We start from the raw sequence: 26,396 nt of genomic DNA on the forward strand, positions 1-26,396 counted from the left end.
TGACAATTTTGTGGAGACCGGAGAGAATGAACACTGTAAGTAGAGGTGATAACATGTACAAAGGCCCTGGGGTGGGAAGGAATTGGATGGGGTGGAAACACAGGAAGGAGCAAGTGTGGCCACAGTGCAGTGAGAAGGAGACTGGAGTAGGATGAACCTGAAGAAGTTGGCAGAAGCCAGGCTGTGGGACAACCCATAGGCATCAAAAAGAATTTGGATTTTATTCTACACACAGTGAAATGTTTGCTTTAAAAGGAATCTCCTGGCTGCTATGGGGGTCAAGTGTAAAGTTAAATTCAGGACTAGATGGACCTCAGGTCCTTGTCTGTCCACAGCAATCCATGCCTGGCTCCAAAGGGTACCCAGGAGCCCTTTTGGCAACTGTGGACCCTGTACCAGTGACGTCCCCTAGAACTTCCAGCAAAGATGTAAATGTTCCATATCTGTGCTATCCAATGCCAAGCTGCTATGTGTCAGTGGCTCTTGAGCACTTGAAATGAGGCTAAGTGTGATTGAGGAACTGGATTTTTTTATCTTATTCCATTTAAATTAATTTATTCAAATTTATAGAGCCACATGTGCCTAATGGCTATTGTACTGTGCAGTGCAAAGCAACACTGAGCACTGTGTCTGAGGATTTCAACTTCGAATCCGAAAGCGAGGGCCTTCCAGCAAAGCTGAATGAGTAGGGGGGCATGTTACTGCCTAAACGCTAACACCCTCCGTGCTTTCAGCTGGTCAAGATGGAGACGCTCAGCAGGCATTCTGAGCTTCATTTTGTCACTGGGGAGGCACGTGCACACGGTTACGAGGCGCTCCACGCGCGTCTTCAGGGGAAGTCCCGCACTGCGAACAAGGGTTTGGGGACCTCTCTTTCCAGAACGCTTAAGCCCTGCGCTCTCGCGGCCGCGGGTGCGGTGCAGCCATTGGCGGGAGTGGAACAGCGGACCGCAGCGCCTCGCCCCGCCTGCGACATCAGCTCTGGGAGCAGCACAGGTGGGCTGCGGAAGGAGGGATCCAGGCGAGCCACCGAGCGAGGTTGGAGGTTCGGGGGCCCCTCGCCACGCAGTGGCCTCTTCCTCGCGGGGATGGGGGCGGGGGTGACGCGGGCGGTCACCCGCACCCGATCTGCTTCCTGGGCTTGCTTTCGCTTTGCCGGGGGCTTGGCTAGGCCTGCGCACCTCAAGCTATAGACTGGAGAGCCGCTCAGGTGGCCGCCGAGGAGGGGCGGCGGACTGGTGCGTTTCACCCTTCAGGCCCCCCTGCCCTCTCCCCGAGGACGCGCTCCGGGCTCAGACCCGGTGCCCTGCGGCGCGCGTGGCACCTTGTGGGCCGTCAGGCGTCCCTGACCTTGGTTTCTCCCCGGTGCCAGGTCTGCTCAAGGACCATGGGCGCAGCGCTGGGCACGGGCGCGCGACTGGCGCTCCAGCGGGGCCGGGCCTGTGGCGGCGTCCCGCGCTGGACCCCCTCCGCGCCCGCCCAAGGCTGCCACTCCAAATCCGGCCCGGCTCGCCCCGTGCCTCTGAAGAAGCGCGGATACGATGTCACCAGGAACCCGCATCTCAACAAGGTAACGGGGGTAAGGTGGCCCATACCGCTGTCCTGTGGCTGGCGGGGAGGGGCGCCCCGCCCCCTGGGTCTGGGTTGGATCCTCCCAGGCGCCCTTTCAGTTTTGCCTTGCAGAGGCTTGATGTGAGTTGGTTTGGCTTTTTTTTTTCTCCCCTCCCCACCCCTCTTCTGCGTGGAAAGAGGTGACGAGTAATGCAGGGAGCCTTATTTCTTCCACAAGAACAATAAAGACTGGGTCAAGGTCCTCTTGGCCAGTACGGCCTGTGGTCAGAGCTCCCCCTGAGTCTTACTAATTCTGTTGGTCGTGGGTAGTTCATTTAGCCCACGTTTTCTTATCTGTAAATAAGAGACAGTTGTCCCCGGTGTGTTGTGTGATTTAAAGAGAAAATGGAGGCAGAGTTCTTAGCACAGTATCTGACACCCAGTGAGAACAAATGTCAGCTAAGGCTATAATTATTATTCTGAGAAAAAGATTATTTTTGAGAGCTGGGGGGAGGGGGAAGGCTAGAATTACAGAACTTTTAGACCTTGATGGGGCATCAAAGATCCTAATTCAAATCTCTCCTTTTACAGATGAGAAAACAAAACAAAGGGGACTAGCTCAAGGTCACCAGCTAGTTAGTTCTGGCCCTGCCACTGGAATCCAGAAAGTGGTGCTTAAGATTCTGGGAGTAGAGTTTCGTATTACTGGAGTTAAAACCCTGGAAGCAAGAGACCTGGATTTAAGGCCTGTCTCCCGACACCTCAAATTAACTTGGGCATCTCATTTAATATCTACTTTCAGGTAGATATTCAGGTTCAACTTTCTCCTGCCTAAAATGGATATTATGACAGAATTGCCATTCCTACCTCATCTGGTTATTGTGACAATCAAATGAATTACTGAACTTGAAATAGTATTTTAAACTATTACAGAGTGCTTGATAAATAGGTAATTATGACAAAATAAAAATTTTTAATAATTTCTTTGACTCAGAATTGTGAAATTCAAGTGAGGAAATACATGTGGAAAATGTGTTTTTGAGAAATAGGAACAATTATACAGATGCTAAGTATTGGGATTATTTTCTACAGAATTAATAGAAGAAGCTAAGGAAAAAAAAATCTTTCACGCTCTGCTTATTGCACTACTCCTTGCTCCCCCAAAAGAGACTCTAAGTCCTTTGTATATTACTACTTTGGAATACTTAAGGTGTTTTATGAATTGTAATTGCTTTGGTAGCAAATGTTAGAAAACTCAACTCAAACTGGCTTAACTAACAAAAACCTTCTTTAAATATCTAGAGGAAGGGTTGCAGGCAAGTCTTGACCAAGCAGTCCAGATGGCATCTCTAAGGATGCAGGTTCTCTCTGGCTCTGTTCTGCTTCTACAATGTCAGGCTCCAGCCAGTGGAGTCTTTCACTTCAATGCTGGTATAATCTCCTATCTCCTTTTCTCACACCACACTGTGCAAGGATAGAAAGACACTTTCTTTGGGAGGGGAGGATTCTTGCTCTGAAGCCTCAGAGAAAGAGTCCTTCTGTCTCATCAACTCTGATTGAATTCCCTTCCTATTCTCAAACCAATTACCGTAATTTAAGCCAGTCAGGGCTCACCCCTGGAATTAAAGGTAAAGTTTGAGGTAGGGCCACTCCAACTGGTTTGGAATAAGGGGATGTGGCTCCTCCACAGCAAATCTGCGTCCTGTCATCAGTTGAAGAAGGGCTTGGTGCTGGAAAGCCAAACAATAAATTCCTACTACAAACTCCAGTCGTTTTGACAATACTTGCCCTAAAAGTACTGGCATATTATCAATCAGCACTTACTGCTTTGTGACCAGCTAAAAAAGAATAAAGGGGGGGGCTTGAATGTCTTTTTTAGCCCTAGGTTTATGGCTCCTTAAAAGCACTCTTCCCTCGTCCCTAATATATTTTTTTCCTTCTAAATAGTATAAATGGGACATTGTCCATAAATCTAGGGGACCTGACCCTTTCGTAATGCTCAAGATTGTTTTGGTATGTCCCTGAAGTCAGTTGATGCTGGTCTGGGGTGAGGGGAGCCTGATGGCATCCCTGTTCACCCCTGGGGAGAGCAGGGGGAGGAGCAGTGGAGGGAGCAGCAGGGCAGGGAGCTGTTGAGGACGCCCTTCACTTCCCTCTGGAGCGTCCCCCCCTCTTGCTGTCCCACTGACCTCCAGCACTCTGAGAGTCTCCAGGGAAGGCTTGAAGCTTGGCTCTTTCCATCAGCCAGCCGGGGAAAATTGCTGAGTTAAACAGAACAACTGAGGTTATCCCTGAGGAAGAAAGAGAAGGGCAGCTTGGAAGGGAACTGTACTTAGAGGGCGGGTCTGTAGGTGGATTTTTTCTGCTAGACTGTGAGCGCCTCCAAGGCAGAGGCTGAGTTTCATGTGTTTGTGGCTGGCATAGGGTAGTTCCTGAAGGATCTAGCAAGGCTATGAACATGAAAATTAGCATTACATTCTGGGAATGTGTTTACTAGATTCTTTTTAATTTTAATCTTTAACTATTCTTTAAATTGACATAGAGTTGACATACAATATATTAGTTTCAGGTGTGGTTGTTGCCAGAGGCGGGGAAGGTGGGGGGATGGGTGAAATAGGTGAAGGAGATTAAGAGGTGCAAACTTGCAGTTATAAAATAAGTAAGCACAGGGTTGTAAAGTATAGGATGTCTTCTGTTACTCGTGTTGACTGTGGCAACAGAGCAGATCTTTGATTATGTATTACAAGATATCAGCCATATTTTACTTACATTAAATAGGCAATGATGAACCCCATTTCATTGGGGTATCTTCATAGGCAGGTATCATCCCCATTCTATTCAGGTAGCAAATGGGTCTTCAAACCATTTCTGGCCTCAACTTACCTATAGCCTCTCTTGGGAAGGGCTGTCCTATTCCCTGCTCCTGAAACAAGATTTGAGTCCCCCCCACACACACTTGTCTTATTGCTCTGTGTTTGTTTCCTTTTGGCCCTGAGCACCCTGTTATAAGGGCTGGCTGGTGTGTCTTCCACACTAGACCCTGAGCACCATGCAGACAGTTTTGACACATGATATTCTCTATGTCTGACTTGAGATGCTCAATGAATATTTGCCCTTTAAATGACCTCAATCGAGTCATAACCCCTTTGCTCTCAACTTTATTAATATTAGTGCCACTACTTTACAGTTAGCCTGATGCCCTCATTGTCTAGAAAAATACCTACCAATGGCCTGTTTGGAGGAATTATACCTACTTGGCCCTTATCCCAAGATAATGCCCCTTAAGGGGCATTTCACTGAAGGAGTCTGTTATCTCTTGGAGTGCATCAACTTCCTCCTTTGACCCACATGCCAAGAATGATTTTTGCCTTCCACCACCCCTCTACTTGCTTCTCTGCAGTTTTTTCTCTTGAGCTTGATAGGGAAAGAACGAGTGAGAACAGTGTTATGTCAGATCACCGTGATTATGCGCCAGCACGTTTCATGCAGGGGGCCTCAGAACTGCCAGGACCCTGTAGACCACCGCCTTCCTACGTGGACCTGGTGCCTGGAGGTTACTGAACGTGTAAAGGTCCAGTGGCCAGTGCTGCAGCATTGGCCGCACATCTGAGGTGGCTCGGGTTTCAGCTCCATCTCTTCTGTATGCAGTGGTGAGTCGTTAGATCCTTACACAGCGAGGACATGACTTTGGTTAAAGTATGTGTTTTTATTTGGTGCTGGCTTAGAACTTGATCTTACCTCCTTTGCACGAGGGGAGTCTGTCCCACACTTGGCTCATCAATCAATCAGGAGATGGTGGCTGGATGGTACGGAGATTTAGAAGTCTGTTGGTGATGCTGTTTTCTGCCCCCAAAGCAGACAGCATAAGGTGTCTTCGTGAGACCTCTGCTTCGGACAGGATGTTGAATTGGGCCCCCCTGACTGACAGAGAAGCAATGGGTTACTAAGTCAACACTATTTCCATGAAGTATGAGTTCACTACACTGGAGTCTCTTGTGCAGTGACTCAGGGCATTGAAGCTCAAATATTGCTTCAATATTTTAAGAGCAAACAAGCAGAGGCAGGTTGGAATTAAATCCTACCTTGTTGACTACAGTTCTGACTTCATGGGATTGATAGCATTTGGTGTCAGGGCTTTGTGCTTAGAATGGCTGACAGAACTTGTATTAGGTTGTCCAAAGTTTAGGCAGCTGTAAGGAAGCAAACCCCAATACGGAGGCTTAAACAAGATAGAAGTGTGTTTCTCTTATCAACAAGCCTAGGTAGACAATTTGTAGGTCAGTGTGTGGCTTGATGTTGTTGCTCTCCATCCTCAGTGTGCATCTTATGTTTCATGGTCCAAGATGGCTGCCCTAGCCTCTGCTGTCAATTCCACACAGAAACCAGAAGAAAGGGGAAATGCCTTGGGAGGGCACAATTTGAACATTGCTGATATCATTTCCACTCACAGTCAACTGGCCAGGACTTGGTCATAGGCTACAGCTAGCTGCAAGAGAACCTGGGAAATGTGACCTTTTGCCAGGGATCCATATGCACAGCTAACATTGCTATACCTACTAAGGAAAGAGAGACTGGATATTGGGGAAACTGCCACAAAATGCTTCTCTGAGACTTTAATGTTTTTACTGTCAATTTTATCCCAAATTTTAAAATCCATCCGTTTCGGGGCGCCTGGGTGGCTCAGTTGGTTAAGCATCTGCCTTCGGCTCAGGTCATGATCCCAGGGTCCTGGGATCAAGCACCACGTGGGGCTCCCTGCTCAGTGAGGAGCCTGCTTCTCCCTCTCCTCCCCACTCATGCTCTCCGTCACTATTTCTGTCTCTGTCTCAGATAAATAAATAAAATCTTTTAAAAAAAAATAAAATCCATCTGTTTCTCTACATCCCTTCTACTACCAGCCCTGTTCACTCCTCATCATCTCATGTCTAGATTTTGCAGGAGACTCCTCACTGGTCTACCTCCTTCCTGTCATCTTCCTTTTGATTCTCATAACCACCTCTTGGGAGGCTAAAACCTGGCACACATCCTCAACTACTCTCTTTCCTTCAGACCCCATATCCAGTCCCCCAAATAGTTCTGTCGCTCTATTTTTAGACTAGGTCTGGAATCCAGCCCCTGCTCACCATGGGTCCCACCCTGACCTAAGCCACTGACACTTCTTGGCTGGGTAACTGCAGGGGCCTCCTAGCTGCTGTCCTTGCTCCCCTCTGAGCTCCTCTTGTTTATTCTGCATACAACAGCCAGCGTGATCCTTTTAAAACTGTTTGACCATGTCACTCTTCTGCTCAAACCCCACTAAGTCAGAGTCCTTAGAATACCTTGCCTGATTGGACCCCCTCTGACCTCATCTTTGCTGCTCCTCAGCCTCATTCGCTGCTAGCTGGCCTCCTTGCTGTTCCTCACACACTCTAATTATGTTCCTGCCTCAAGTCTTTGCATGGGCTATTCCACCTTCCTTGAACACACGTCCCCTCAAGAGCCACATGGTTAACTCCCTCACCTTCTTCAAGACTTCTCCCTTTCTCAGGGAGACCCACTCTGCCCCACCAGATGCACTTGTGAATGTCCTGCAATTTTCTTGGTCTTCCTTAATGTGGCCTACTTCCCCCGCCAGGTATTTGATACTTCCTAGTGTATTATTTATTTACCTTACCGAATAGATCTCTTAATTTATTGTTTGCCTTTCCCCACTATAATGTAAGCTCCATTTGGGCAGGCATTTTGATTTATTTGTTCATTGATGTATCCAAGCTACTCAGAACAGTGCCTGGCCCGTATTCGGCGCTCAGTAAACAGTTATTGGATGAGTGAGTCGTTCAGAGACACATCTGCTGAGGCTCCTTCCTCTCATCCCTTCCTTTCACCTCCCTTTTCACCAAAGCCCCCGTCTTTCACCCTGGTGCCTCTCCTCCCCCAGGGCCCCCCTATGCAGTGTTGGTATGCCCAGGATCACCTCTATCTGGATTGCAGATCACTAGGGCCAAGTAAATAACATTCAGACCAACTTTTGGAAGTTCACTCATCTCACACGGGTGACATTTGTATTCTGTGGAAACCCCATAAAATAGTCTTATTTCAAGGTTTGCCTGCATACCATTAGTTATCTTCTAGAGGCAGTGTGTTTATTTTCATGTAATAAAATGTTAACACAGGAACCCTGCCACCTGTTCTAAAAAATGATTGTAAACAGCAAAATCTAGATCATGGAAATAGCGAAGCGATGCTGGAGGGCACATCCCATACAGAAATACATGTTGTCTGGCTCAGACTTGGGCCAGCTGGCATCTAAGCCAATCTACTCTGGGCTTTCAAGGTGGAATGTCTGTGGATACTTTCTCTGGCTCATCCCCAGTCTCCCTGTTTCCAGCTTCTCTTGGTCCTCTTGGATCTTTGTAAGCTCTGGGGTTATGGCTTTATTTTACTTTACATTTTTGTCATTTCTACCAAAGGTTTCTTTTATCATTTACCCTCTTCTTTCCAAATGCCAGCTTTGTAGTGAGAGGGGAGAAAAAGGCCTTTCATTTATATGGCCCTTGCAAAGGGATCACTAATGTGCAGCACTTTTGTTTGCAAAGACATGGACTATAGTTTGCTTCCAGACCTTCACTTTGATGTGTAGAAAGTACATTGGAAAATCCTTTGGGGTGGTGTCCGACTGCCTGTCTGATGCAGAGCACAAAAGATGCTCTATGCCGGTATGATGAAAATCTGAGGGATACCCTCCTGTTGGGGTGCTGAGGTCAGTGGTTAAAAACATGCATTCATTCTGTACCCAAATGGTTGCCAGGCAGCCTGCTAACAGCACAGTTCCGACCAAAGTAAAGAGTAAAATGCACCCAGTCACTTGAGGAGAGGGATTTTTTGATGGAAAGATTGTCAGCTTTGAGGAACTTGAATAAGAGAAAATCAAAGCTGCATTTGCTTTTAGAAGTTTTATTGAAAGCTGGAGGGACTATAGAATTGAATTGAATGATTAGCAACTTGAGAATTTTTTTTTTTTTTAAAGCATTGTGTCTGGATTCTGCACTCTTGTTGGGTAGTAGAGCTACATGATGCCCATAGCACAAGTGATCCTGAAACATACTCCCCGGAGGTGTGGAACTCTGGAGGGAGCAGACTCTGTGAGTTCCTTTGTTTTGTTTTACTTTGTTCTTTTCGAAAACAGAAGGAGGGAGCTACCCTCTGCACGAGTTTGCATCCCTCCTAAGTTACTGAGGTATCCCATGACTTTCCCAATAAGGAGAAAGGAAGCCAGCTGCCTTCACGTCTAAAGTGGAGCTGGGTCTCCACTCACAGTAGACAGCCTCTATTCCCTCTTTCTCTGGTTTCTGAAGGAGGTAGTGAGTTTTCCAAGCCAGATTCCTACCATTCCGAATTTCCTTCCCTAGGGGAATGCCTTGTGGAAGGAACTTAAGTAATAATGATATGAGCTAGCATTTTTTTAGGACATGCAGTGTGCCCAGAATTGTTCTACGCATTTTCGATGCATTAACTCATTTCATATAAAACCACAATGTTGTGCAGTACACTGTTATATTATAGATGAGGAGACTGAGGCACAGGAAGTTGGCTAGGTTAGCTAACTCGCCCACAGTCATAATGGCAGAGCTGGGTCTTGAACCCAGGCAATCTGGTTGTAGGTCCATGTCCCCCCCGACTATGATGCACAGCCACTTCCGGGCTTTGAGTGCCCACACACTTGAGACTGGCACATGGAGTCTGATGCTCTGGGCCATTCCCTGTCATGGGCCTCTGACAGACTGTTAGCACTTCCACCGGCTCTGTTAGATCAGACTCTGGGAGTTGGAGAGAATTTTAAGGATCACTGGATGCCTTCTCTTCACCCTTTAAGTGTGTGTAATTCTCCCAAGACTCGTTTGTTTATCAAAGTTATTCAATCGACATTTGCTCCGTTATCTATTCTTTTTTAGGCAGTGGAAACCCAGTGGTGAATACAACACTTCTTTGGCCTTCAAGGAGCCTATAGTGTAAGAGGGGTGATGGTGGAACCGGTTAGTAAGCAGGAAGTTCAATTCAGGAGGTCTGTGTAATGGGAGGCACACAGGTACTCATGCTCTCTGGGGCCACCTCTGCCACACCACCTTCCTTGATGAGCCACATGGAAGTGACTCATTCATTCTTTCCACTCCTTGGGCATTTTGCTTATGTAGTCATGGCCCTCTTCCACATTTGGTCTCAGTAGACATTCATGGTATGCATGATTGTCTCCATCTTGATGTCATCCTCAGAGCCAGGACCACGTCTCAGGCATTGCATGGCCAGCCACAATGGCTTCTTCAAAGTGTACCCTCAATAACAATTAGTTACATGAATCCCTTTCCCCTTCCCTCCTGGACTGATCAGAAACCACTATGGTGAAGATGGATAGCATACAACCCCATTGGCCATCTCTTCTAAAAAGATGATGACAATATAAATTATATTTAGATTCTCCATGGGACTTGGAGGATTTTGAAAGCCAAGAGAAATCTTTTATTCTGATCATAGAAGTTTTGGGAATCCATTGCTTTAAGAGAGTCTCCTGCTCTGTTGCTGGGCCAGATGTACTTCATCTAAAGAACAGCACCTTTATTATGAGATTCTTTATTCTCGTCCTTGAGACAGTTTTAAAGACGTCAGATTCAGGCCTGCTGTAACTAACAGCAGGTTAAAGGGTTTTGGAAGTTGAAGGAATGTAGTCAGCTCAAATCAATTGCGTGTGGCCTCCCAGGGGCATGGCCTGTGACTAGGTCATATGCAGCAGAGCACTCAGGCTACCTACCAGCTAGGGATTCGGACTCAGAAAAACCCAAGGTTCCAGCTCCAGCTCAGTCATTCACTAGATTTGGGAGTTTGGAAAGGCCCCTTCATTTTTAAGCCTCAGTTTCTCATCCGGGAATGGGGATGATAATAAAATATACCTACCTCACAAGGGTGCTCTAATGATTAAATGAAATAATGTATGTCAAGCACATTGTAAGTGCTCAGTTTGTTCTCAGTCAGTCCATGTTTCTAAAGCTTTTGCTCCATTCCTAACACAAGGCATCAGACTGTAGGGTGTGGACCTGCCCTCTTAGAGCATCCAGTCCCAAGGAGAAGGGAAGATCAGGAGATCCAAACTCATTTTCCATAGGCATGGATACATCCGATTTTGGCAGAGGTTCGGTACGAGAGGAATAAGTCAGGGAAGAGGCATGTTGGGTAGAGAAATGATAATTTCTCTGTACTCGATGGAGCTTAAGCTGGGTGTTCTAGATGTTTGTCTGAAAGAAACTTGAATAAAAATGTCTGCAGCAGCAGAAAACTCAGACCATTTGAAGAGCTGGTACTTCTGGAAGTTGAAACTAGGGTCGAAGGGAGTGGCTACCTTCATACCCTGCAGGAATCCTGGGACTTTGTCCCAACATTTTGGCACATCCTAACCTAGGTTTCAAAAACTGACTGTGAAAAACAAATCCAAATTTAGCTGATCTGTTTATCTGCCAGTGTGTCTATGTATCATGTCTCTGTCTTTCTATCTGTCAGTATAGCACTCTCAGTCTCAGGAGATTATGGTATCAAGACAGCAAGACAAGAGAACGTCGGCTACGGTGTTTAGCATAAAAGTTAAAATGTTGCTTCAAATCCAGCTAAATTAGGCATGGCACACTTCACCGAGCTGGTGGCCAGATTGGGCAGGGAGTATAAGAGAGTCCTGCTGTCTCCATACACTCTGCTGTGGGTAATTAATAAATACATGCATGAAAATATTTTAAATGAGCATCCTCCCTCTATTGGAGCATTCCTCCAAAGACTATTAATAGGTCATCTTGTCCAGCCCTCCATCTTGAGCAGACAAATGTCCTAACACATTACCATGATTTGACAGGTAAGGTTTCAGAGGCCCAGACGGCCTGCTCAGGAAGTGAGTTGAGGAGGGTGACCCTGGCCCTTCTTGGATGGTGTCTGTGTCCTAGGCAAAGGTAGCACTTTGCCTGCCCTCCTAAAATAGTGCGTGAATCAGCCTCATCAACTTAACGTGGCGTGCCTTCCAGTCTCTCCATAGAAAGGAGATGTTTTAATATTGAACATTGTCATATGTTGCAAATCTAACCATCTGCTGTCACAGTTCCTGCTGTCACTCCTTGGATGTCCATTTCTGAAGAATAGACCTGCTCCTGACTCCCACCTTCATTTCAGGTTTTGTGTTTTCCTCTGCAGTAACACAATCATGAAGACAAAGCATTTGACAGGAAGCTTACCCTCCCATCGTGCTCTCCCTTCTTATCTCTTTTATTTTTGGTCTTTTCCACCCCATGATTATTTGTTTTGACTAGTAAGATCTCTTCAGGTCACAGGACAGTGAATAGCAATGCTGTTGCCACCTGATAAAGCAGGCACAGATATAGTAGGTGTGGAAAAAAAAAAAAAAAACCAACCTATTAACAGCCATTTTTAGAAACAGGCTTTGAAATCCACCCATCAGAGCTGAAAGATTTCCACTGTTCTCACACTCCAGGAGCCGGCAGCAGCTTCTCCTTGCATCTCAGGAGCCTCGGGAGCCGCCTGGCCATGTCTGGGGGAGATGATCATGGGTGTGTGTGGGGGGGTGGGCTCGCCTGCCAGGAGGTACTGGGAGGGAGGGCCTGCAGAGCAGAGGGACCGCCCTGCCTCCAGGAACCTGCCTGGCCTGGAGGGTTGAGCATCCTCAGCTGTTCCTTTGTTGACTGAGCTGCTCGGTGTTCTGTGACCTTCTACCAATCAACTGGACACAGAGTCAGCTGCCTCCTCTGGAACTCATAATTGCTGGAATGATAATATTAGAAATAATAAGAATAAACACATAATGCCTACCCAGTCAGGTACTCTTATAGATGCTTTACATATGTTCTTGCCAAGCAGAGAAAAAATTGTGAAGAAAGTAAGCTTTTCCTGTAGCTCTCTTGCGAGAAAGATAGCAAGTCAAGGAACAGAAATATACAGGCGGTTATTGGTGGTGGAGAGGAATTGAGCAGGGTCCAGTGTGAGGAAACAACAGAGGGTTGACTTCAGTGAAGGGAAGACCTCTTAAGATCATATTTGCAAAGGTCCTTAACTTCAGAGGAGGCAGCAGGAGAGGAAACCAGGGTAAGAGTGTTTTGGGCAGAGGGAACAGTGCGTTCAGTCTGGAGGCAGCAGGCCGCTTGTCCTGGAAGGTTCTGAGCTCCGACAACACACACTCCAGTGGGAGTGCGATGAGCAAGGGTGGGGGCAGTGGGGGGCTGCCTAAAATCAGGGTGGAGAGGACTTGGGGGCCAGAGCATCAGGGCCATGGAGTCTGTGGGCCGGGTTTCGTGCCCGGTACAGCAGGACCCTCTTAAATGGTTCTAAGCAAGGAAGTGATGTGACTGGATTTACGTTAATGAAAGATCTCTCGGTGGAGAACAGCTTGGAGGGCAAGAGTAGAAGCAGGAAGATCAGAAGGGGCTGCGGAAGCCATGGGAGCAAGAAAAGATGGGGCTGGCGTGTGGGAGGTGGCAGGGCAGAGGACAGAAGTGGCTGGACTGGAAACGGAGTTTGAAGGTGGAATGGATGAGACAGGACCCTGTGTCCTTCTCCTTCAACTTTGCCAGGACTCCATCCTGCAACTCTCCCTGTCATGCTGCCTACCCTCCATGCAGCTGCCCCCCATTTACTGCAACACCTCCTACCCTTCCTCAGCACATCTCAATAATAAGGAAGAAGAAGGTTGGTGTCTTACCTTTGGAGCTTATGAAGTGCTTCCTGATGGGTCATCTCATTGGATCCTCACAAAAACCTTGTGAGGCAGGCATTTGTTTTCTAGGTGGGGGAGACCGGGGCCCAGAGAGCCCAAGTGAGCACTGGGTTTGAAAAATAATGAGTTGCATCAGTCACAATCCTTGCCCTCAAGGAACTTAGGGTTCAGACTTAAAACCTCATAAATGTAATGCAGTATGATAGGTTTTATAGTACATTAAAAATATGCTATTAGCAATGTCCAAGTAATTTTTACCTTGGTGGGGAGAAAGAAGGGTGAAGTTTCTTAAAGTGGATGACCTTTGATCCTTATATTATAATAATGTGTTCCATAAAGTAAAAAGGGAAATCTGCTCTGACCTCTCTCCTGAGGTAACTACTTAATTTTTTTGGTGTGTCAGTGCAAATATCTAAAAGATATAAAGGGGTTCCCTGGGTGGACATGGTGGGGGAAAGGTGTCCCAAGTAAATATGGCAAACGGCATATGGCATGTGAGGAAGTGCGGTGATCCTGAAGGACAGAGTGTGTGGGGTGTTGAGGCTGGAGAGCAAGGCAGGGGTCACAGCTGGGTGGGGGTCTGGGGCTGCTTCTTGCCTGCCTGAAGAGTTTGACCTTCGTCCTGAAGGGAGGGGGACACTCGAATGTGACACTAGGGGATTCGAGCAGTGGGCGGTTCATTCTGGCCTGTGGAGGGCTCAAGAGCAGAGTCAGGGAGACTAGTTAAGAAGGAATTCATTCCCATACAGGAGATGAGGAGGGCCTGATATGGTGATGGTGAGGTGGACACAGACATGAGAGGTGCCAAGGAAGCAGAAGTCTGCATCTGTTCCAGAATTGCTTAAGTTCCATCATAGCAGTAGGAGTCCAAGATTTATTGTAAGTATCCCAGAAAAACCAATGGAAACCTAATATTTATCCATTGGGAATTTACACAGGTTAATCAGGATATTATATTCCTTTGTCTTTGCCTAGAATTAAACAGATTAAAACTATTAATACTGGTTATCTTATACCAGGATCAGAAATTCTGCTTGGTTTACACATTGTATGTCTTAAACGTTGGAAAATTATTGTTAAGTGCAGGAATTCTCAAAACATGAAATTCCATAAGGAGTACTTTGGCACTGGGGGAAACACAAGGAATTACTAACTTGGGATGGCTTTATTTTAAGTGTTTTCCCCTGCATATTGGTGTGACTGGCCCTTAGCTAGCTAAACATGGTCACCTTAGCCAGAATTTTTGTCATTATGGGGACATTACCCAGCCTCCCATGCGGTAACTGGCATTTCTGCTCTCCCCCCATCACAAAGACTGGGCAAGACCCTATTTTAACACCTACAGGAGTCCAAGGGCCTTTGTTTTTCTTTCATGTTTTCCTTCAGTCCCCTGGAAAAATAATAACTCCTTACACTGAAAATGGAAAGAATATTCATCGTTTGGAAAGTGTATTTTCTAGATGAGAATTTCCTTCCTCTGTTTTGTTTTTGCTTGTTTTTGAGAAAACTTAGGCTCGTCTTTCCCTTTGCTGAGTCCTCGTTTGTCTTTATGGATCGTGATTCCTGGAGAAGGAAAATAGAAGGTCAGAAGTTTATAGGAATGATTTTTTTTTTTTGGCTAATTCCACCCAGTATCAGTCACTCGTCTAGGTAAAAAGCTATTTAAAGATTTTTAAAGAGGTGAAGTTTTAAAAGAATCAGCAGCACAAATACCACAGTGAACCAACTCTTGTTTTTTCTACATTCTTTGGTGTCATCTGGGCAAAGCCATCTGTCACATGCTATGACTATAATCACGAAACTATGAACATCATAGAAAATCCAATGATGAAAACAAGCTTTCCAGAATGAGAATTCTTGGGAGGCTAAGAGTCTTACAGTGCTTGCAGAATTGTAAAAGATCTTTGGTTTTATACCATGGGTTTCCCAAGACTTTGATCTTGGGAAACTCACTGTGTCCTATCACTGCAGTGGTCATCTTCAAAGGAGTGAATTTTTATAATGGGGCCTAACCCTGTAAACATTTCATAATATTGTAGCTTCAAAGAAGGAAGGCTGTAAACACATTTGCATCCACTTAGCTGATGGTTTATAGATCTGAGGGACTCTTCGTTCTCTGCGTTCCACAGGGGAAGCATTTATTTCATTGGTTTTGCCTCTGAAGTGGAGTTCCCATCAACCCACTCAGAGGAAGTGCTACATTAGCATCTTTGGTAGAATAATGTCTTCTGATGTACTTGCCTCTGGTGTTGGTGGTATAATTCTACTTCTGCCTTAAACCGTTTTATTAATTTTACTATTGCTTTCTTGTTTTCCGTACCAAGGGAGTGAGACTTTTCTCCTACTTTCTCCTTCTCTTCTTAGTGTCAGGATGTGGTATTTAGCCCATTGGAGATGCATAGGGGTTACTAAAATTATACTTAATTTAGATATATATTATGCGTTCATTCTCTTGAGATGTACTAATGTGTGTCTCTCATTGATCTCAATGAAACAGATCAGATTATGTGTGTTTGACTGACTCCCCGGTTGTTGAGCATGATGATGTTAGGGGGGTCAGACACCCTCTCTTCCCCATTTCTTCCCATCAGAATTAAGTGCTCAAGTCTGGAGGTGAGATCCTGGGGCTAAGGTGAAAGGGAGGGATGTATCCCCAAGTAGCAATAGGGGAGACATCAAACCAGGAAGGAGAGAAGAGAACCTGAGTGGGGAAGTGGGCCAGTGGTGGAGGCCAAGAAGAATTGAGTCCTGTGTCTGGTTGGAGACCATAATTGAAGGAAGAACATAACAGGAAGAGAGGAGAAGAGGGAAGGAGGAGGAACAAGGTCCGTGAAAGGTGAGGTGGGATAGTTCAAGGTCAGAATGAGTGGCTGTGGCTGCCTATGGAGCATTACTGTTTTGGTGGGTCTGGGAACCTCTGAAGAGGTAAAGCAGCTTCTTAAGAAAGCCAAACTGGGCTGGATGGCTGCAGATGGCCCCATGAATGCAGGAGGCCTGAGGTCCCAGGTGGTGTCATTTGAGCACACAGTGGTCACAGGCTAAAGCTGTTGCACAGCCACTCACCTCTGCATACTATGGTAGTTGCCTTGCACAGCTGCAGCTTGAAGGACATCAGGACCCCCGAGGTTCAAGGAAATAAGACCCACAGGCCCTCCAGCTTTGGGAAACCCCATACTCTACTCTCTTTTGTTTCCATACTGTGGTAGCCTTTAGTGCCAGAAGCTAATGTGCTCTGTGGATCTCCACCAAGCCTGAATTCCCCTATTGCAGGAGCCAGTGTGCCAGAGTTTCCTTGCAAGAGTCTTGTCTAAGCACCAGAAGGCTGTCCCACTGTCTTGTTTCTGTTGTCTCTTCTTCCTATATCGGGGACCTCTCAAATTGTTGTGATTTAACTATGCCCCCTTCTTAATAGTGAGGGAAGGGTAGAAGTTAGGGCAGAAACCTGTAGGTGGCTATGGTTTGACCTTGAGGCCAGAGGTCAGTTCTGGCCTCACATCCACTCTCTCTGCCCAGTGGTCGATGTTCAGATCACATGCCCAGAGGTGGGTTCTGATTCCCATCAGCTCCACTCACTCCATTCTCTTCCACCTCCAACTAACCACACTCGCCTCCAGTCACCCACCCAAACCAAGCATAGTTAGAGGACTGTGTCGCCACTCTCTGCCCATCTTGCAGACTTTGAATCACATGACTCTCAGAGCAAAGCTGTGTTTCTAGCTTAATTTGAAAGAATATTCGTGTTTCTTTCACCTTGAGATTTCCTGCTTTAATGTGGAGCTTCATTTTCATGCCCTTGATCATTGTAGTCTGTAGAAAACAGGGGATTTCTATCCACAACATCATTGAGATCAGCATGACTGAGTTAATGAATTCTTTTTTTCCTTTGAGGAAAGATCAGCTTTGAATGCAGACACAATAGAAAGCTCAAGTCTACGATTCTAGAATTTGAACACCACACAAGGGTGTCCTCTGAGTCCTTTTTATGGAAGTGATCATTTATGTCCTGGATATGGGTGCTCAGATGAATGCGTACATGCCAGAAGCAATCGGTTAGGACAACATGTGGGGGAGATGTTTCTCCTTGGGACAAATATTTGGGTGGGAGGTTTGTGTTTCAAGACACTGAGCGCTAATTGTAAATAAAACCATTTTGCTGTGATTTAATCACTTCTTATTCTGTTGGAGGATCATGTGGAAGGAGATTATGTATATTGGGGAGACTCAGGTCATGCTTTCCCATTGAGTAGATCTGCTAGAGGAAAAGTCATTATTCCCTCCCCAGCTCCTTTTTAGATTCAAATGAGAATAGAAATCCCATTAAAGAAGAAAACAAACAAACAAAAAAACAAGAATAACAAGCGTTTGTGGGAAAGTCCTGACTCCTGAGACGGAAAACTTCAGGCTGATACAGCGAGGTGAACACTCGTCAGGGAGAGAAGTGTCTCAAGTTATAGACTGAGGGGCCCTCTTTCTTGGCCTTGGGGCCCTGGGGGAAATGATGCATATCCATCTCCCAGCTTCTGTTTCCGGAGGTCAGGAGTTGATTGTTTCCAAGGCTCTTTCCAGGCTGACATTCTGTAGAGCTAGGAAATGGTACCATGAGGGTGATTTCCTTAGGGGCTTTCCAGCCAGAGGGGAGGCAGAGCCATTCACATTTCTGTGAGGAGGTGCCATGGGAGGAACTCAGGCTTTGGAGTTCCTGGAGGGACATGGATTTGCATTCCACCCTTGCCACTTACCTGCTGTATGATCTTAGATAGGCTACTTGATCTTTCTCTCCCCACCTCTCCTGTATGCAGACAGAGCAACAATTCCAACCTCCCATGGTAGTTTTCAGGATTAAAAAAAAAAAGAGGTAACATATATCTTGAGTGCTTGCTTAACTCAGCATCTGATGCATTATAGGTACCCAGCATACGCTACTTAGCTCCCTGACCCTTTTACTAATGTTGACATCCTATTATATGTAAGAGTTCCAGAAATTTGAAAGATCATGTATCCTCCACCCACATCCTGCACTCCACAGGAGCTTTCACCTTCTTTCCAAGAAGAGCTTCTCAGTTAACGAAGGCACAGTAAATACTGCCTATTTCCTTCAGTGCATGCTGTAGGTTGAGATTTGTTTTTTTGCATTTGTTTATAAAAATCAGTAGTAAATGCCAATTTCCCTTTCCCTTGGTAGCTATAATTGCCATGTTCATTTAAAGGTCTGATTGCAGAAATGAATGCAGCTGTTGTATTCTCCATCTGCACGGCCCCGGAGGTGCTGTGGGTGTCCAGCCCCATGGCGCTCCCGGTACTTTCATCACTTAGGAGGAGGTTTCCAGTACCGCAACCTCACAGGCACTATTGAATCACCTCCGACTCTGGGCTTGAGGTTAGTCTGGAAGGGAAAAGCCATTTGGGCTTACCACCGAGGGGAAGTAGGAGGATAGGGTGTAGCTAAGGGGAACCCCTGGGAGGCAGAGCCAGGCCTGGGGGGCTCTGTGGGAGCTGGAAGCCAGGTAGGATTCATGCTAAGGTGTTTCAGTAAAGGCAGAACCAGCTGTGTGTGTGTGGGCGTGCGCGCACACACATAGTTCAGGATCTCATCTTTTCTCATCCGGATGTGTCTGTGGCTTCCTTATTTATCGCCTCATCTCCAGTTTCTCCTACCCTCAGTCCAGCTTCTACTTCAGCCTCCACCAGATGAGACTTTTAAAACATGGCACTCCCCTTCTTAAAACTTTCTGTGGCATCTTCCCACCCATAACCACAGAGTTCAAACTGCGAAGCACAATGTCCGAGGCCTTTCTCTAGGGGCCTCCCAATCCAGCCTCCTCATCTCTCATCCTCACCATGTGCTCTGTGCCTGCTCACACGAGACTCGCGAATGTTCTCGAGTGCACATCAGGCTGTCTCTCCTTCAGGTCTTTGTGCCTGCTGGGCCCTGGCTCCTCCTAGTTCTGACAGCCCCAGTGCCCTTTCCTCTGGAAATCCTCCCTGGCAGCTCCAGACCAAGTACAGGCCTTCCCCTCCGTGTATCTCCATGTTACGCCACTGCTGTGGTTCTTACCACACTCCCATGAGGATTTTGTTTTTGTCTTAGCCACTGTGCTGGGGCCCCTTACAGCAGTGACTGTTCCATCGGTTTTAGTGGCCCCAAGAGCCTGCTTTGGTGCATCACACACATAGCAGATGCTTCAGTGTTTGGTGACCGTGTGAGCTCATGAGTTCCTCCACTAAGTGTGTGTGGGTATATGACAGCTGTGGGTAAGACCAGCCATTGTTGGTCTTGAAACCCTTTGGGAATTCTGGATACAGATCTCCAATGATTTTCTCATTTTGGATTCCATTTTATACTTTTATTCCTTGTGGAGATGCCAGAATAGTGGTGGGCAAATGGCAAATCCTTGCCACACAAATCGTTAGCTTCTCATTTCCTTCATAGATCCACTCTGGTGGCCTCATGGCCTCTGAAAGCCTAGAGTTTAGACCCCACTCTGCTGCTTACCAGCTGCTGTGTAACTATAAGCAAGGCACTGAAGGTGAAACCGTCCCTAACATTTTTAGGGAACACCGTGACAAGCCTTTCTCATTCAACCCCCACAACACACTTGGAGGCAGCCGTTTATTCTTTTTTTTTTTTTTTTTTGAATAAAGAGAGTGAGAATCGGAGAAGTTAAGTCACTTGCCCAAGATCACATACATACCAAACCAAAGCTAGAGTACATGCCGCTCTGATTCCCAAACTTGTACCTGTTCTACCCAACTGCTTTCTCCTCTCTGAATCTCAGTTTCCCCATCTGTAGCTTCCCAGGCTGTCGGGGGAGGAGGGGAGGACTGGTGGCCCATGTTTCCTGGTGTGGGGAGTGTTGTCCCTCTGGTCTCTCTACTAGACGATGCTTCTCCAGAACCAGTGCTGGCTGCAGTGGTCAGGCACTGCTCTCCAGCCCAGACCATGACCTTGATCCCTCTCTTTATAACTGTTTAAGAGGTAAATACCAGAATACGATAATTAGTTCCATTTTATAGGTAAGAAAAACTGAGGCACAGAGAGTATAATAGGCAGGCATCACTAAGGCCTTCCAGGGAATTAAACCTAGAAAGTCTGAGGCCAGACCTCCTTCACCCTGCCTCCCAACACCTAATCACTCCACAGAACAGCCTCCTGTTCCCTCACCCGTCAGAAGCATCAGGTTTCCCCTCTATGACCCTAACGGCTGGTAAACGGTCTCTGCCCCCTCTGCCTGACACTGTGGGAACTTTAGCCCTGAGCCTTCCTGAGACCTGGGGAGTAGGTTAAACAAAGTAGCCCCAGGAGAACCTGGAAGGGAAATAACCAAGTTGAAAGATCAGAGTTCCGATCCTGCCTCTGCTCTTTCACCAGCTTGTGCTGGTCCCTCAACCTCCGTGAGTCTGTTTCTTTATGAAATGAGGATTAATATCACTGAGTTGTTCTGGGAAATGACATAGGTTCTCTGATATTTATAAAGCCCTTGCTTAGCTTGGGCTGTCTTAACAAAATACCATCGACTGAGTGGCTTAAACGACACTTATTTCTCACAGTCCTGGAGGCTGGAAGTCTGAGGTCAGGGTGGTTGCATGGCGGGGCTCTGGCGAGAGCCATCTTCCTAGCTTGCAGTCGGTGGCCTTGTCGCTGTATGCTCGCAGGGCCTTTCCCGTGTGCATGCCCCTGTGGCAAGAGAAAGCTCCTGTGTCTCTTCCTCCGGCAGGGGAACCCTGCCCTCACAACTCCATCTGAACCTAATTACCTGCCAAAGGCCCACCTCTAATCACACTGGGGATTAGGTTTCAACATAGGAATTGGAGGGGGGGAGCACAAATGTTCAGTCTGTAATAGCCCTCAACCTGCAATATTTGTTATCATGATGTTAATAAGGAGACTGCAGGACCAGCCACCAAGACCTTCTAGTTTGGGGGACATCTTAAGGTCACCTGAAGAGCTCTCATGCCTCAAGTCCATGGGCAGTTCCTAATTCTTTAACAGTGTCCGGTGACATCCAGAATGGAGCAAAGATACAGTCTCACCCCTGAAGAATTGCCATGGAGAATTCTGTCTAAATTAACTTGCATTGTTCCTTATCATCAATTAGAATTTCAGTTTGTCCCCAGGGAGCAAGCCAAGGCTATTGTTCAAAGGGACCTGCCAAAAAGTTTCCGAGAAAGACAACAATGGACACACCCACTGCTATCTGTGACTTCTTTTTCTTTTTTTTTTTAGAATAAAAACCAAAAACACAAACAAACGCAAAACCCACAAGCATTTTCTAGCCCTTAAATGTGACCTTCTCTCTTACCTGAGCCTTCATGCACAGTAAACGATGCCTTGGGTGCGGGACTAAAATCCTACCAGCCACTCTTTGTTGTTTGGATAATTTTCTTTTGGAGACACAGGTCATTTATTTCAAACCAAAAACCACAGCTTTTCTGAAAGGGGTAAGCAGCGGATCTGATTGTAAGCTAAGAGCACTGGGAAGTCCAGTGTTTAAGGTGCTTTCCCAGAGGGGCGCCTGGGTGGCTCCGTCGTTAAGCGTCTGCCTTCAGTTCAGGTCATGATCCCAGAGTCCTTGGATCGAGCCCCACATCGGACTCCCTGCTCAGCGGGGAGCCTGCTTCTCCTTCTCCCACTCTCCTTGCTTATGTTCCCTCTCTCTCTGTCAAATAAATACATAAAATCTTAAAAAAAAAAAAAAAAAGCTCTCCCAGAGGTCGTGCTGCCTGCCACTTAGCCCACAGGACCAGCCAGCACTGTCGGGATGCAGGTGTGGAGCCTCATGGCTGCTCAGGCTGCTGGGGCTCAAGAGTAAGCTCAGGCAGGGGTGAACGTGGCTCACATATAGAGGCTGTGGCCCCCATACTCCTGGTTCATTTGGGGAGAAGGATTTTTTTTTTGGCGGGGGAGGGGGATTTAAATCAGGGCCTCTACTTCTGACTGACCAGGGAGAGACTTCCCTGAACACCTCTCTCAGGTCTCCTACCTTTTTCCTCCCTCTCCCTCCTCCTTCCCTTTCTCATGCCCCAAAATGGCTGTGTTGGGAGTGGAAGGAGAGGGGTGTATTTGGGGTAGGAACTGGGCACTGAATTAATGGAACATACCAGGATCAACGGAGAAAAAGTGTAAGAAGAAAATTCTGGTTCCTTGTCATTCTCTTGTCTGGAGTCCAAAGGCACCGTGGTGGCAGAGTCAGCTCAGTGCTGTGCTGGTGGCATTGCTCTCATGTCAACTCATCCGCTAAAGGTAGGCCAGCCATTTAACTGCTCTGAGTCCTGGGTTGCCCATCTAGATGGTGAGATGTAGCCTTACAGCATCGCCATGATAACCCAACGAGATAGCAAATGTAAACATGGCTTGAAAGGCATAAAGTGCTATTTATGTTAATACTTGCATTAACTATAACATTAACTATCTGTCATAGCACTTGCTATGGGGCAAGTACTGAACTAAGCATTTTTTATATATTAACTTTTATATCTCAATAACTTTCAGAGGTAGGTGCTATTATTATTATGCCCATTTTACAGAATTTGAAACTGAGGCACAGAATTAAGTAACTTGCTCCGGATCACATAGCTAGTGAGTGGTGGAGCTGGGATTCAAATCAGAGCACTCTAGCTCCAGAGTCTGTGCTGTTAACCACTCTTCTATAAACATGAGCTGCAGTCTTGCAAGGAAAAAGGTGCATGAGTCTTGGTAGAGTAGATGTCTGCACTATTCCCTGGCTTCCCTTGGTCCAGTGGCCTCAGTTCCCTCTACTGGGAGCCACCGTCCTCTGTGCAGCCCATCTTGCCTGCCACCTCGCTAGGTCTGCTCTTCCTCCAAGTTTCTAAACTGTCTCCATTGAAATTCACCTCCTTCCTCCCTATTCCACCAGATACTCAGGGTAGGCACCTCTGGGCTGTTGAATTCTTCTATACCTTTTCCCCACCCCCACATGTCTCGGGTCCTGAAGTCCTATTGATTCTTCCTTCCCAAAGTGTCTCTCGACTCAGATTCTTGGTGCCACTGTCCCAGGCCAAGTCTCACTGTGTGCTGCCTGTCACAGTGCCCTCTTAATGGCTTGCTGCTCTGCTCTGGCTTCAGTTGACCACACATCCTGCCCCAAGACAGCTTCCAAGGGCTTTGCTCTGTCGTGTACTGCCCTGTTCGGAAAGACTCAGCTACTCTCGCCTGACAAATAAACCCAACCTACTTAGCCTGTTTCTTCAGGTGTCCTGTGATGAGAACTCTCCAAACTGGTTCCCTCCATTATTTCCCTTCAAACATACTGTGATCCAGGAAAACACAACTCTTCCTTCTTTCTGAAAGTGCCTTGACTTCCCTGCCTCTTGGCTTTTGCTCAAGCTATTCCACCACCTGAAAGGACCTCCCCAGACCACCACCACCCCACCTTCATTTGTGCCTAAGAAACCCTAATGCCCATAGCAGATACTTCTCTTTTTTTTTTTTTTCATTAATTAATTTATTTGAGAGAGAGAGAGAGAGCAGGGGAGGGGCAGAGGGAGAGAATCTCAAGCCGACTCCCCACTGTGCACAGAGCCTGATGTGGGGCTCGATCTCACCACCCCAAGATCATGACCTGAGCCAAAATTAAGAGTCGGACGCTTAACCAACTGAGCCACCCAGGCACACCCATGGCAGGTACTTCTTAAGAAAACTTTCATGATGCTCTCTTCCTCCTCAGAGTCTTTCTAGCTCTGATCTCTATTGCCATCTGGCCTGAGGAAGAACAAGCTTTTGGATTTCAGATCAACCTGGATTTGTATCCCAGATACCTATAACAGGTACATTTCTCTTCCTCACTTCCACTTTCCCATAACAATGGAGTCCCAGTGTCCTGTCTGGTTCCCTTTTATTTCTCTTGTTATATTTCTCTGCCATGCCCTGATTTTCTAGTTATTCAGTGTAGATAGTGGAACACCACATTTAACAAGAAAGACTGTAGAACAAACATAACATGGGTTCAAATTCTGGCTTTGCCTCCCCTAACTGTGTGACTCTCAGCGAATTGTCTAAGCATATTGTGCTCAGGTTCCTGATCTGTAAAATAGGGTTATTAGCAATAGGACCCCTCCTGTTCTCGTTAATGAAAATGAAATGAGCTAATACCACGAAGCTCTCAGCACTGTATCTGGTACACAGTGACTAAATGTCAATCTGTCCTTGGTCACATCTCTCCTGTGTGTCAACAAGCTGACTGGAAACCATAAAGCCACTTTATACTCTGCAAAGAGGAGTTTCTGTGGCCAGAGATTAAGAAACCAAAGCCCCAGCCAGGCCACACAGTGCTCGATGGTGACTCAGTGGTCACTGTTGGAATGCATATTGGAGACCCACAGCGTTTTTCTGTGGGAACCCTCAACATCCTGACTCTGTGTCCCTGGGCGCTGGGGCTCGTGTGGTGCTGGGGAGGAGAGTGACTAAAAGCAGCCATTTGGCCATGGTGACTGACTCATGAATGAGAGGGTTGAGTGGTGGGGACTCTGCCAGCCCACGCCTCTTTGTGTGTTTCCTGTCAGTGCAGCCCTGCTCCATGGCCTGGGGCTTCTGTGTAACTGCAGCACACCCCATGTTTCCCTGAAGGAAACCGCCTGCCTGGCCCACCACTCACACCTCCTGTGTCCACCCACGGCCCTGAGAGGGCAGTCCTGCCCTTAATCTCCCCAGCATGTTGTCACAGAGAATCGATGCACACGGGACTGGGAAGAGCCTTGGGAATGGGGTACGGGGCAGCTCCCCATTTTGCAGTTGTGAAGACCGATGTCCCAGGGGAAGCAGAGTAGTTAGCAGCAGTCAGGACTGGAACCCTAAGAACTGATCCCCAGGTCTGTGTTCTTTCCCGGAAACCCTGTGAAAGTAAAAGAACGAATCTGCTTGGCCGTGGTGTGAAGAGTAGGCAGAATCAGGTATAGGTGAGCAAGTCCCAGGTACACAGCTTAGCAGAGCCCATGCTACCTGGCTCTACCCAGCTGTCTGGTTTTGCTTCTTAGCTCCTCTGTTTACTTACTCTCTCCGCAGCAAGCTCTGAGGCCAGGGAAGCAGCCCTCCCAGAAAGAGGCTCTACTTGGGCTGCCCTCCGGCTTCCAGCCTGTCTTGAACACACCTCGGTTCCAGGTACCCAGTCCACACCACCATGACCGTGGCATCAGGCAGGCCACTGTAGGGCTATGGACAAGGTGCTTAGCCTCCAGGAGCCTCAGTTTCTTCTTCTGCAATCTTCTATGCTAAATTAGATGATTATAGCCAATCCTGAGCACAGTGTCTGGGACAAAGAAGGCATCTACTGGGCAGTACCTATTATTTATTATTACCTGTTCATTTTAAGACCTTCTCTCAGGTTGCCTTTATTATGCCAGTGGTTCCAGATGCATCAGGATCACCCGAGGAGCTCTGTAGATGATACAGCCTGATTTAGTAGGTCTGGGTTGGGGTCGGAAATGTTCTTTCAGGTTTGTCAAGGAGATTCTGCTGTGCATTTAGATTTGGGAACACAAAGCCCCCTCCGTGCCCATTGTTTTCCCATCATGAGTGTGGCTCTAGTTCTTTCACATTTCTTCATTCTCTACAAATGAAAGGCAATTTTGTGGGTGGGCTGGCCTTAGCTTTGGAAAATTCTAACTGAAGCCTCTAATTTGTATCCGTCTTAATGAGCTACGTCCCACCAAGACATGGATGTGCAGGGGGGCTCTGTCCTCTCGGGAGGCAGGAGAGCACAGGGATTGAAAACACCGGCGTCAGGATTGGAAATCCCTGTGTTCGAATCCAAGGTATGTCATTTACTGGCAAGTTCCTTTATCTCCCCAGGCAAGCCGCAGGACCCCCATTTTTGAAGTCCTTATTATGCATTTTGTTCTACTCAGCACCTACAATCCAGTGCATAGCATCTGCCCCCCACAGGGCAGGAGGCTGGAGAACCCCCCTGTTTTCCTCCTCCCCCCTAGCCCCCCTCCCCCCCATGCAGTGACCTGGGCTCGTCGGTGACCTGGTTGGCGCATCCTCTCCAGCGTCTTTTCCATTCACGCCCTTCCTGTCAGCCTTGCCTTCCCCCTTTCCAGGGTCTGCGTGGCCCCAGACCTGTCCCCACCAGGGGCTCCTGGTGAACCGTGGCTT

General features: G+C 47.1%; 1 protein-coding gene across 6 annotated transcripts in view; it reads left to right on the plus strand.

The window, feature by feature from the left end:
• The first annotated feature begins 853 nt into the window (after nucleotides 1–853).
• Nucleotides 854–26,396, plus strand: part of ME3 (malic enzyme 3) — a 216,541-nt gene continuing 190,998 nt past the window's right edge. For 2 of the 6 annotated variants that reach the window (XM_027580266.1, XM_027580265.1), the window contains exons 1-2: nucleotides 926–1,038; nucleotides 1,373–1,570. In XM_027580266.1, coding sequence (XP_027436067.1) covers nucleotides 1,388–1,570 — 183 coding nt within the window. In that variant the 5' untranslated portion in view covers nucleotides 926–1,038; nucleotides 1,373–1,387. Of the gene's footprint in view, nucleotides 1,039–1,081; nucleotides 1,239–1,372; nucleotides 1,571–26,396 lie in introns of those variants that run through there. The other 4 variants (XM_027580268.2, XM_027580263.1, XM_027580264.1 and 1 more) reach the window with 4 other exon arrangements.

This window comes from Zalophus californianus, chromosome 11 (genome assembly GCF_009762305.2).
Source record: "Zalophus californianus isolate mZalCal1 chromosome 11, mZalCal1.pri.v2, whole genome shotgun sequence".
Classification (NCBI taxonomy): Eukaryota; Metazoa; Chordata; class Mammalia; order Carnivora; family Otariidae; genus Zalophus; species Zalophus californianus.